This window comes from Salvelinus alpinus, chromosome 5 (assembly GCF_045679555.1).
Source record: "Salvelinus alpinus chromosome 5, SLU_Salpinus.1, whole genome shotgun sequence".
NCBI lineage: Eukaryota > Metazoa > Chordata > Actinopteri > Salmoniformes > Salmonidae > Salvelinus > Salvelinus alpinus.
The window spans coordinates 46,814,662-46,828,262 of NC_092090.1; the positions used below are offsets into that span (position 1 = coordinate 46,814,662).

General features: G+C 41.0%; 1 protein-coding gene across 17 annotated transcripts in view; it reads right to left on the bottom strand.

Annotated features, from left to right (window-relative positions):
- LOC139576272 (MAP kinase-activating death domain protein-like) overlaps positions 1-13,601 on the bottom strand; it is an 80,293-nt gene that overhangs the window by 55,193 nt on the left and 11,499 nt on the right. For all 17 annotated transcript variants that reach the window (XM_071402177.1, XM_071402176.1, XM_071402175.1 and 14 more), the window contains exons 2-3: positions 1,449-1,666; positions 661-1,299 (exon numbers count right to left, since the gene is read on the bottom strand). In XM_071402177.1, the coding sequence (XP_071258278.1) occupies positions 661-1,299; positions 1,449-1,507 (698 nt within the window). In that variant the 5' untranslated portion in view covers positions 1,508-1,666. The remainder of the gene's footprint in view (positions 1-660; positions 1,300-1,448; positions 1,667-13,601) is intronic.

Here is a 13,601-nt window from a genome sequence, read left to right on the forward strand (position 1 = left end):
TTCATTAACTCAGTCTCAATGAATTCCTGGATTTCAAAACAATAACTTTTATTTTAAAAAACAAGTAGTTGAGTATTGGAATGTATTTGAAAAAACTCAAATACATTCCCATGCATAATATATTTTTTTTATGAATACTTTCAAATACAATCTGTTTTTTATTTTATTTTTTATTACAAATAATCATTCAAATACTCAAATAAAAATGCTTGTTTAGGGCGGTGTATATTACAACCAGATCATACTGAATCTGTTCTGGACGTTGATATGGATTTACTGTGACCAGATCCCAAATATCAGCTCTGGATTTATAAACATAGGAATTTAGGTTTTGCAAACAGATCTTCCAAGATAAGTGCGTACGACTAATACTAAACTCATCTTTTCTTGTTTTCAAATAGAGGTGGTCAACCACTTGTGGTTGCAACTGAGCTGGGTGGTTTAAAATAAAAACAGCCTAAATAAAAAAACTATTGACCGCATACCTTTGAATCACATTTTTGGTAGGGATAGGCCTACGGTTGGAAGTGTTCTAGTCTGGGTAGTTTTAGGATAGTTTTAGCAACGTTGTGTTTTTACTCAACTGAATTTCCTGAAAGAAATTATGGAAACCAGGGGGCTCCATTGTTTGATAAGCCTGGCACCATGCATTGGTCTCACCTCTGAGTTCCGCGGGGCAGGCCAGCGCGCTGGGTCAACCTGTGGCTGCAGCAGTCCACCATTCTCTTGAGGATGTACAGGCACTCCCTAAAGGTGGAGAAGAAGGGGTAGTGGCTGATCATGCACAGCGAGGTCAGCGTGCTGTCGCGGTTCCGATTGACCATTTTGGCAGTGCTGCGTTTGTGCCGAGGGGACCTGCCGGCATTTGGCTCACCACCGGGCGGTCCCGGCTCCGTGCCTGGCGCAGATGTGGCTGTTGTGTCGGCACTGGCAGGTGTCGGCAACGTGGAGGCAGTGGGGCAGCCACCGCTGCCATCAGAACCCTCGCTGGTCGCTTCCGCTGTCTGTGCCGCCGTTCCACCACTACCCGCCTTGTCACGGCGGTGCCCCCCACGCTGGAAGGAGCGGTAGAAGTTAACGCAGATACCGTAGCGCGTGATGCCCGAGTCTTTATCAGTGAGTGCGAAGACGAAGGAGGCGTCGTCTCGCAGGCTGACCCGGCGCTGCCGGATGCTCTGGCATCCCTCAGGCTGACAGAAGAAGACCACGTCTGGGGACAGAGGGAAGTCCGGGTGGTCCTCCAGCGGGTAGCGACGAAGGAGCTGGGGGGTCTGGGACCCGGTATCAGTGCTGGGCTGCCTGGAAGGTAGGATGGAGGGAGAAATGGGCATAGAAACAGTATTGTATTTAAAAAAATCACAAAAACAAAGGCCTAATGATATGTGAGGTAGTAGGAATCAGTTTGGGATTGGACTGTTATCTCCCAACCATCCCTACGAAGTCCTCACCTGGCTCCGACCACCACCAGGTAGTCCAGCAGACGGGGGCACATTTTCTTTTTCTCCATATTTGATTGATGACGTCTTTAAGTCATGGCAACACAGACATATATCACCTCTCTGGTCAGTCAGCAGCTGTTCAATCACGAAGAGGCAGGGCTAGGTGTGGGAGGAGCATGCAGGACCTTAGTGGTCATTGTGGACATCTGAGAAAAGAATGGGGAAACCTGTAAAACAAAAAAATGTAGTATGTTACGTCTACGGTTATGGTTTTCAGCTTTATTCGTTCACTAAAACCTTGTTCACACTGGCAGTTTGAAGTGACTCAAATCCTATTTTTTGGCACACACATTTTTCCTGCAGTCTTTTTTTAATTTCACCTTTATTTAACCAGGTAGGCCAGTTGAGAACAAGTTCTCATTTACAACTGCGACCTGGCCAAGAAAGCAAAGCAGTGCGACACAAGCAACAACACAGAGTTACACATGGAATAAACAAACGTACAGTCAATAACACAATAGAGAGAGAAAAAAAAAAAAAAATCCTGCAGTCTGAACAGCCCAAAAGCACATGGGATATTTCAAGCCACATACAAATCTGATTCCTGGCCATGCGATTTATTTTCCCTCAAGTGGTTTTTAGACTGTTATTTGGCATATTTTGTTGCTTTCTAGCTACTCTGATGACAGTTTGACGAGAACATGTGGTAGCTATCTAGCTTGTTAATTGTTTACAAACAAATTAGAGAAATTGCTAGAAAGCTGAAAAACTACCTAGCTAGCTAGACTGCTGTGATTAGCCAAAAAGGACTCGTTTTGATAGGAAGCACGAGCACCACCAATCAACTTACACCACTGCGCATACGCCCGTCGTTACTATGAAAACAAGCATAGCCATGTCAGCAAATGACCGCGGTCTGAATACACACAAATGCAATTTGATCACTTGTAACTTACTGTTTGAACAGTCAGTATTTCAAAACGGATTTGAGCATTAAGGCCTGCTTTGAGCATTAAGGCCTGCTGTGTGAACAAGGCTAAAGTAGCTAGGGTAATTGTACTTTTTTTTTAATGGAAATCTATTGCCTAAAAGTGTCGGTAAATTGAAAAAGCAGCTAACCACACAAGGCTTATTTGTTTAACACTTTTTTGTAATTCAAGCTTGTCTAGCTAATACTGCTATGACAATTTGAACAAGTTTGTTAAAAATTACTCATTTGAGGTAGCGTGTGCCGTGCACATGCACAGTTTTACGGACTCTACAGAAAGGAGAGTTCCCACCCCACCTCAGACAGTGCGGACAATTACCATTGGAAACATGTCCACTCCGGGCAAATATCTTAAGAATCTATGATCAGTTGTCTCTTATGTGACCAACTTTTCAGTTAGTTAGCCTTTAGGCATCATTATGATTACACTTTTAGTTTTGTTTGGGGCTGATGAAAAAGCAGCCAGTTTGTACAAATGGTTCCCATTCTATGCGAGTCCTTTTGAACCAGGTGTGTTTCTTGGAGCATTGCTCTATCAACATGGTTTCTTGCTAGGATATCAAGACAGCCGGAACATTTAATAGGACCGTTTAGGCCTTTCAGATTCCAAGAGAGAATAGCTAGCATTGCCATTGTTAAAAAAAAAAAAAAAGAATGTAGTATTAATGATGTAATCGTTATCTTTAGTGTTAATAAGCCCCCCCCCCCCCCCTACGGTTCCCCCTGTGAACCATTCCCCACTTCCCTCCCCAGCCCTTCATTCCCTGGTTCACCACCCATAGGAAATCCAGCCAACTTGACACACTGTGGCAAGCATTGGAGTCAACATGGGCCAGCATCCATGTGGAAGGCTTTCAACACCTTGTAGAGTCTATGCCCCGACAAAATGAGTCCGTTCTGAATGTAAAAGGGGAGGGGGTGCAACTCAATATTAGGAAGGTGTTCCTAATGTTTAGTATACTCAGTGTATGTGCTCTATGTATAAAAAAAGATTTAAAAAAGATGAGGGTATGTGCAAGAAGAAATGCATTCTATAATCTAGATATTCACAATAATTAAATGATGGCCTTTAGGCTAAGTCCTAATGATCAGTTGTCTCTGTATCTAGATAGCAACTTCTGTTGCTAGTCAATTAACACAATTGGTAATCACTATAGAAAGCTAGATATACTCCCCTTTTGTTCTAATATAATTCTAGTATTAGCTATCAACACTGCACTTTCAAATGGGGAATGCATGACGTTTAGCGCTTATAGACAGCTAGCTAATACAGCAAGAAAGAAATCACATTTCGTTGTGTGAAAAAATATGTAGCCACGGCTATATACATGAGTGTGTTGATGCTAGCTAATGAAAGTGCTAACTAGTGCTTGATAACTTTGTCGCACATGGAAGTATGATTACAAGGAAAACGCACAAACACCAACAGTGGCATTTCTGTGTTGAGTCTACACACTCTACTTCACATCTACTGCAGAATGTGACAATAAGCTCTCCATCAGGAAATGTCTATACTGAGCCTCCTTTCTGTTGGAGGCACTTGTAGGACTTAGGGAGACTTTTCAATAGCGTCTCTCTGATGAAGTAAGCAGCTTAGGGGCCAAAGGGGTCCTGTGCGAGAGATCTTCCCGGGAATGTAAGCTCCCTCAGAGCTTGCACTATGGTCCAGCCATCACTCTAACAGGTACTGGCAGCAGGCTCAGCAAACAGGAGTAACCATGACCATCCCCCACTGCTGAACCACTTGGATAAGAACCAAATATTTTTTTATTTTATGATAAATTTATGAAACTTGGTACATTAATACTAGATACCGTAACAGTTTGCATTTGACATTTTAGTAATTTAGCAGATGCTCTTATCCAGACTGACTTACAGGAGCAATTATGGTTCAGTGCCTTGCTCAAGGGCACGTAGACAGATTTTTCACCTCTTAACCGCTAGGCTACCTGCCGCCTACTTAAGGAACATTTTAAAGATTGGAGGCAGTCTGGGAAGCGTCAGTCAACAAGGGTGGTCATTTTAATCAAATGGCTGCCATTTGGATTTCCCTGTACTTAGAATGTTGAAAATGGAACAATATAACTCTACCTTTTTGAATGGGATGTATGGGACACAATACTAAGGCTACCACTACTTAATATGCAAGCACTGTTTTGGAACATGTCATATATCATTCTAATCCACAGATACAGTATCACACAATATTTTGAAATCATTAGGAGCATTCTGAAATGTTATCCTATCAATCGAGGGATCAAAATATCGACAAAAATCTGTGATTTTGAAAGCATTTTAGGCGTGTTTTCAAAGGGATCTTAAACAACACAATCCATTTGATTGTATTAGCATACCACTTACTAATGAAGTTATTGCCAATTCAAATTACAGAAGAGTAGGGTTGGGCAGTATTCCAGATTTCCATACTGTCATACAGTTTCTGTACCACACTGTATTACCGAATGTGCACACAAGGGCCGCTATTTAAAAAACAGGGTTCTTAATCCAGGAGTGGATTGAATGTGTCTGCTGTAACCAAGAAACTTAATCGTGACATCTAGCAAGTTAGCAAACCAAATGTATAGCTGTAGCGCTGAGCTGGATATAATTTATTTGACACATCTTAGGCTTCTTATAGTTATAAGCAGTGGCGTATACCACAGTAATTTAAGGGGCACATGTCCACCACATTTCTGCCTAAAGTGTCAAGGACACATATACACTGAGTGTACAAAACATTAGGAACACCTGCTCTTTCCATGACAGACTGACCAGATGAAAGCTATGATCCCTTATTGATGTCACTTGTTAAATCCACTTCAAATCAGTGTAGATGAAGTGGAGGAGACAGGTTAAAGAAGGATTTTTAAGCCTTGAGACAATTGAGACACGGATTGTGTATTTGTGGCATTCAGAGGGTGAATGGGGAAGACAAAATATTTAAGTGCCGTTGAACGGGGTATAGTAGTAGGTGCCAACAGAAAGGAGGCTCAGTATAGACATTTCCTGAAGGAGAGCTAATTGTCACATTCTGCAGTAGATGTGAAGTAGAGGTGTAGACTCAACACAGAAATGCCACTGTTGGTGATTGTGCGTTTTTCTTGTAATCATACTTCCATGTGCGACAAAGTTATCAAGCACTAGTTAGCACCTTCATTAGCTAGCATCAAAACACTAATGTACAGTTGAAGTCAGAAGTTTACATACACTTAGGTTGGAGTCATTAAAACTCGTTTTTCAACCACTCCACAAATTTCTTGTTAACAAACTATAGTTTTGGCAAGTCGGCTACTTTGTGCATGACACAAAACATTTCCCAACAATTGTTTACAAACAGACTTTTTCACTTAAAATTTACAGTTTCACAATTCCAGTGGGTCAGAAGTTTACATACACTAAGTTGACTGTGCCTTTAAAAAGCGTGGAAAATTCCAGAAAATGATGTCATGGCTTTAGAAGCTTCTGTTAGGCTAATTGACAACATTTGAGTCAATTGGAGGTGTACCTGTTGATGTATTTCAAGGCCTACCTTCAAACTCAGTGCCTCTTTGCTTGACATCATGGGAAAATCAAAAGAAATCAGCCAAGACCTCAGAAAAAACATTGTAGACCTTTACAAGTCTGGTTCAACCTTGGGTGCAATTTACAAACGCCTAAAGGTACCACGTTAATCTCTACAAACAATAGTACGCAAGTATAAACACCATGGGACCACGCAGCCGTCATACTGCTCAGGAAGGAGACGCGTTCTGTCTCCTAGAGATGAACGTACTTTAGTGCAAAAAGTGCAAATCAATCCCAGTACAACAGCAAAGGACCTTGTGAAGATGCTGGAGGAAACAGGTACAATAGTATCTATATCCACAGTAAAACGAGTCCTATATCGACATAACCTGAAAGGCCGCTCAGCAAGGAAGAAGCCACTGCTCCAAAACCGCCATAAAAAAGCCAGACTACGGTTTACAACTGCACATGGGAACAAAGATCGTACTTTTTGGAGAAATGTCCTCTGGTCTGATGAAACAAAAATAGAACTCTTTGGCCATAATGGCCATTGTTATGTTTGGAGGAAAAAGGGGCAGGCATGCAAGCCGAAGAACACCATCCCAACCGTGAAGCACGGGGGTGGCAGCATCATGTTGTGGGTGCTTTGCTGCAGGAGGGACTGGTGCACTTCACAAAATAGATGGCATCATGAGGTAGGAAAATTATGTGAATGTATTGAAGCAACATCTCAAGACATCAGTCAGGAAGTTAAAGCTTGGTCGCAAATAGGGTCTTCCAAATGGACAATGACCCCAAGCATACTTACAAAGCTGTGGCAAAATGGCTTAAGGACAACAAAGTCAAGGTATTGGAGTGGCCCTCACAAAGCCCTGACCTCAATCCTATAGAAAATTTGTGGGCATAACTGAAAAAGTGTATGCGAGCAAGGAGACCTACAAACCTGACTTAGTTACACCAGCTCTGTCAGGAGGAATGGGCCAAAATTCACCCAACTTATTGTGAGAAGCTTGTGGAAGGCTACCCGAAACGTTTGACCCAAGTTAAACAATTTAAAGGCAATGCTACCAAATACTAATTGAGTGTATGTAAACTTCTGACCCACTGGGAATGTGATGAAAGAAATAAAAGCTGAAATAAATCATACACTCTACTATTATTCTGACATTTCACATTCTTAAAATAAAGTGGTGATCCTAACTGACCTAAGACAGGGAATGTTTACTAGGATTAAATGTCAGGAATTGTGAAAAACTGAGTTTAAATGTCTTTGGCTAAGGTGTACGTAAACTTCCGACTTATCTATAAGCGCTAAACGTCATGCATTCACCATTTGAAAGTGCAGTGTTGATAGCTAATACTAATCAAATTAGAACAAAAGGCAAGTATATCTAGCTTTCTATAGTCAGGATCGAGGGAAAGATGAACGGAGCAAAGTACTGAGAAGTCCTTGATGAAAACCTGCTCGAGAGAGCTCAAGACTGGGGCGAAGGTTCACCTTCCAACAGGACAATGACCCTAAGCACACAGCCAAGACAACGCAGGAGTAGCATTGGGACAAGTCTGTGAATGTCCTTGAGTGGCCCAGACAGAGCCCAGACTTGAACCCGATCAAACATCTCTGGAGAGACCTGAAAATAGCTGTGCCTCAATGCTCTCCATCCAACCTGACAGAGCGTCAGAGGATCTACAGAAAGGAATGGGAGAAACTCCCCATATACACGTGCCAAGAGTGTAGCTTCATACCCAAGAAGACTCAAGGCTGTAGTCACTGCCAAAGGTGCTATAACAAAGAAATGAGTAAAGAGTCTGAATACTTGTGTAAATGTGATATTTCAGTTTTTTTATTTGATAAATTAGCAAAAATGTAAACGAAACTGTTTTTGTTTTGTCATTATGGGGTATTGTGTGTAGATTGCTGAGGGGGGGAAAGGATTTAATACATGTCAGAATAAGGCCGTAACCTAACAAAATGTGGAAAAAGTCAAGGGGTCTGAATACTTAACGAATGACTGATGCATTGTGGAGGCCATGGGGATGGCACAGTCCATCAGTCAGACGTGCTACTGAAATTGTATATGGTTATATTATGTAAGAACAATGATGCGACACTAATAAAAATATTATTTTATAACAAATGTGCTTTCTCCAGCATTGGATAGTGGTCGCAGTCCACGGTTCAGACACACATCAGTGCGCTGTTGAATTGGCGCCTTGTCCTAGACCATGTTGCTATGTGCATAATAGCAACGTTAACTAGCATATTGGTGTTGAGAACAATGCAGCGGAGGCAGTAGCAGAATGAGGAGATGAGAAAACAGCCCTTGCCTTATTGTCTAAGAAAAGTGAGGAGAGAGGAAACCAACTTAATTGGGTCTAAAATCAGCCTGGCTTTATCAACAATATATCTACAGAAATAAGACAGATCCTGCTTCTGTTGCCTGTTTGAGTGTTTGTTTAATAGCCTACTGATTCCATGAGCACCAAGCCTCATGCAATGAATGACATGTCAAGTAAATAACTTCCCAAATGTGGCTGTTTTTAATCTTTGCTTGTAATAAAGGCTTTAAACTTTTTCAATTAGTACAGCCTCTCTGGTATTATTTATAATTTATTTAGTGTGGTTTACACTTCCAAATTGTCCGAAAAATGTCATGTATATTTGTTATTATTACTATTATGATCATAAGTAACGTCATTGTCATTAGTACCCCTAGGATAGCAGCCTTGTATAACCACCATTGAGCTGTAGGCCTAAGAGCGCATCCTGTTTAGTCTTATACCGTAACTTACTTCGGTCTACATTTCAATACTTATCTAGGCTACTGTATCAATCATTCATTCATTCATGTCATCACACAGCATACAAGTCATTCATGATTTGAAATGCAATCAATCATTTTCGTTTTAAAATATAATAAAGCCAGCCTTGAATAATTAGTTTAAACAATAAATAAACCGTTCCATTACGGAAACTGCATTCACAAATGAATGCTCCTGTTTTTAGTCTTTGCTGTAATAAAGGCTTAACAAAAACAAAAGTTTTACAGAGTCTCTGGTAGGCTTATAATTTATTTAGTGTTGTTTACATTGTTCAAAAGGGTCAGAAAAATCATATTGTTTTCTATACAGCCCCTATTTGCCACACATAATATGCACCCAGCTCTTGCTCCTTATGTTATTTTTCTTGTTCTCCAGTATTTTCCACAACTAGTCAAATTTATTCCACCCATCTGGCTTTCCATTTACCTCCTGAGCAACCAGTAAACATTTTTCCATTCCCAGTTTATTTTTCACATCCTCTGCATCTATTTTGCTGTCACATGTGTTACAGTGTTCAGTTTGTAAGATAAAATTTCATAACATAAATAAATTGGTTAAGTCAGGCCCTATTGTGCCATATTCAGACGGGATAGGTTTTACTGGGGGAGGTCGGGAAATGTAATTATGTGCACGAGCACACAACACCATATCTGTCATTTTATTTCTGTCCGAATCTGTCATGTCAGTATTTGTTTTACATGGCATGAGAGTAAAAACTCCAGCCAGAATAACCTACTGTTTTTTGGCGAACTCCAATGTCCTCTGACAATACAAGTCCCGTGCGAATCGACATCCCTGTGTTTTGAGAGAAATGTCTGCGTTTGACAGCTCGCGGTTCGTGCAAGAAAACAATAAATGATTCGATAAATTTAACTAAGTGCTGCACATAAGCTATATATGAATGGCCTACATGTAGCCTATCAACTTTCACAGTGAACGCTTTTGTTTATATAATTAAATATTGGCAAAATGCATCAGTAAAAACTATTGAGCCTATTTAATGCAAACCTTGCTGTTAGATAGCAAAGCAGCATAACTGACCTAAACATTTGGAAATGACAACTTCAGTGCTTCATTTGTAAATTGGGAGGTGCCGGTACAAAAAGTGAGCGCGAGAGGGGGGGTGACCTGGGGAGTTCCGAGGTAATGAACGCATAAACAAATTTATAAATAAACTTTATAATAAAGCATTGCATGTATATCATTGCATTTGCATAGTAGTATTAGAGCATTAGACACACAAAAGTACTCTTTACATTTGGAATGCTTAGCAGGACAGGAAAATGGTCCAATTCACACACTTATCAAGAGAACATGCCTGGTCATCTCCACTGCCTCTGATCTGGCGGACTCACTAAACACAAATGCTTCGTTTGTAAATTATGTTGGAGTGTGCCCCTGGCAATCTGTAAAGAAATTAATAAAAATTGTGCTGTCTGGTTTTGCTTAATATAAGGAACATGAAATTATTTATACTTTTACTTTTGATACTTAAGTATATTTCAACAATTACATTTACTTTTGGTACTTAAGTTTATTTCAAACCAAATACTTGTAGACTTTTACTCAAGTAGTATTTTACTGGGTCACTTTCACTTGAGTCATTTTCTCTTAAGGTATCTTTACTTTTACTTAAGTATGATAATTGGGTACTTTTCCCCACCACTGGTCTTTGGTCATACCTGTCACATAAAGAGAGCAAGGGTTGAGGGAACAGGGAATGTTTTTCCTAAACAAATGAAACATTTCGGTAACAGAACAGACAACTCTTGGTCGACCAAGAGTTTATTATTTTATTCGGGGACAGCCTAAACTCGCATGAATATTTTTTATGACCACACCAGTTGTGGGACGCCCTCACCATTCCAACACAGAAAATATGCTTTTTAACAAAAACATTTTTGAAATGGAAGGAAAACTATTTCACTCATATTGTATATTTCATAGAAATCTGGAAACACTGGACAGTTACTTAAAGGGAGCTAAGTTCATTGTGCATGACACCACAAAGTAATGCTTGCAAGGCCTGTGGCATTCTGGTATGCCTAACAGGTATCTGATATTCCCAGAAAAGCTGTGCTGATGTTGAGTTATAAGCCCATCTGATGAGGCACTTTCCTAACGCTAGAGAGAGGGCATTTGCTGAGCTATAGTCTGTAGTGAAGACTGCAAACTCAAGTGTTTGAGAACATGAGAAGTAATCCAGCTAAGAATTTATGGAGATGTAGCCCAAAGGACAGGGGATTCGAAATGTGGAAATAAGCTTTCTCCACATCCACCTTTACAACTTCACCAACCCATGACTAAGATGTAGGAATTCAAAACACACGTTACAATTCAACATAAACAGGAAGAGTGACCAGTGAGTTTGTGTATCATAGGCTATAGGTCTCATTGTGCCACATTCAAAGACCTAGTACTCCTCTTCCAATACAACACATTTTGATGAGATGAATACTACTATCATAATGAAATACTCTGATTAGGCACTGCTTCTGGAGAATCGCTTGGGCTGCAAGTCTCTCGCAGCACTCGACCCAGCAAAACTATCAATCTGCCTCAATGGCAATGGGGTGGAAATTAAGGCATGATTCAGTGATTAGAGCAGACACTTCTGCTCGGAAAGCAGTTTTTGCTAAGAGTCAAAATATCTCACAAATCAGCCTGTGGACAGAGATTTGAGATTGATAGCTGGGCTGACGTTGTAAGTTAACAGAAAATGGGCCATTTGGATAGTAAATACAGCAAGACAAACATGTCTCCAAGTACCGTTTAGGCTACAGGACAGATTAACATACTAAAAGAGACTGAAGCGACTTAATGGAGGTATGTGTCTGACATGTGAATTTGAATACAGTGGGGAGAACAAGTATTTGATACACTGCCGATTTTGCAGGTTTTCCTACTTACAAAGCATGTAGAGGTCTGTAATTTTTATCATAGGTACACTTCAACTGTGAGAGACGGAATCTAAAACAAAAATCCAGAAAATCACATTGTATGATTTTTAAGTAATTAATTTGCATTTTATTGCATGACATAAGTATTTGATACATCAGAAAAGCAGAACTTAATATTTGGTACAGAAACCTTTGTTTGCAATTACAGAGATCATATGTTTCCTGTAGTTCTTGACCAGGTTTGCACACACTGCAGCAGGGCCACTCCTCCATACAGACCTTCTCCAGATCTTTCAGGTTTCGGGGCTGTCGCTGGGCAATACGGACTTTCAGCTCCCTCCAAAGATTTTCTATTGGGTTCAGGTCTGGAGACTGGCTAGGCCACTCCAGGACCTTGAGATGCTTCTTACGGAGCCACTCCTTAGTTGCCCTGGCTGTGTGTTTCGGGTCGTTGTCATGCTGGAAGACCCAGCCACGACCCATCTTCAATGCTCTTACTGAGGGAAGGAGGTTGTTGGCCAAGATCTCGCGATACATGGCCCCATCTATCCTCCCCTCAATACGGTGCAGTCGTACTGTACCCTTTGCAGAAAAGCATCCCCAAAGAATGATGTTTCCACCTCCATGCTTCACGGTTGGGATGGTGTTCTTGGGGTTGTACTCATACTTCTTCTTCCTCCAAACACGGCGAGTGGAGTTTAGACCAAAAAGCTCTATTTTTGTCTCATCAGACCACATGACCTTCTCCCATTCCTCCTCTGGATCATCCAGATGGTCATTGGAAAACTTCAGACGGGCCTGGACATGCGCTGGCTTGAGCAGGGGGACCTTGCGTGCGCTGCAGGATTTTAATCCATGACGGCGTAGTGTGTTACTAATGGTTTTCTTTGAGACTGTGGTCCCAGCTCTCTTCAGGTCATTGACCAGGTCTGGCCGTGTAGTTATGGGCTGATCCCTCACCTTTCTCATGATCATTGATGCCCCACGAGGTGAGATCTTGCATGGAGCCCCAGACCGAGGGTGATTGACCGTCATCTTGAACTTCTTCCATTTTCTAATAATTGCGCCAACAGTTGTTGCCTTCTCACCAAGCTGCTTGCCTATTGTCCTGTAGCCCATCCCAGCCTTGTGCAGGTCTACAATTTTAGCCCTGATGTCCTTACACAGCTCCCTGGTCTTGGCCATTGTGGAGAGGTTGGAGTCTGTTTGATTGAGTGTGTGGACAGGTGTCTTTTATACAAGTAATGAGTTCAAACAGGTGCAGTTAATACAGGTAATGAGTGGAGAACAGGAGGGCTTCTTAAAGAAAAACTAACAGGTCTGTGAGAGCCGGAATTCTTACTGGTTGGTAGGTGATCAAATACTTATGTCATGCAATAAAATGCAAATTAATTACTTAAAAATCATACAAAATGATTTTCTGGATTTTTGTTTTAGATTTCGTCTTTCACAGTTGAAGTGTACCTATGATAAAAAGTACAGACCTCTACATGCTTTGTAAGTAGGAAAACCCTGAAAATCGGCAGTGTATCAAATACTTGTTCTCCCCACTGTATATATATATATCACCTTTATTTAACCAGGTAGGCTAGTTGAGAACAAGTTCTCATTTACAACTGCGACCTGGCCAAGATAAAGCAAAGCAGTGTGACACAAACAACAACAAAGTTACACATGGAATAAACAAGCGTACAGTCAATAACACAATAGAAAAAAGAGTCTATATACTGTACAGTGTGTGCAAATGGAGTGAGGAGGTAAGGCAATAAACAGGCCTTTATGTTAAATAAAGGACTGTAGTCTAAAACCAGCGCTACAGCACCCGTCAGAGAAGTAATTTGAGAGCAGGAGACAATAGAAACACAAAAGGTAAACTATAGCCTATAGCCATACTGACAGACACCCAACCCCATCTAGTAGTGTGCTCTCTCAAAGTGGACACTTAGC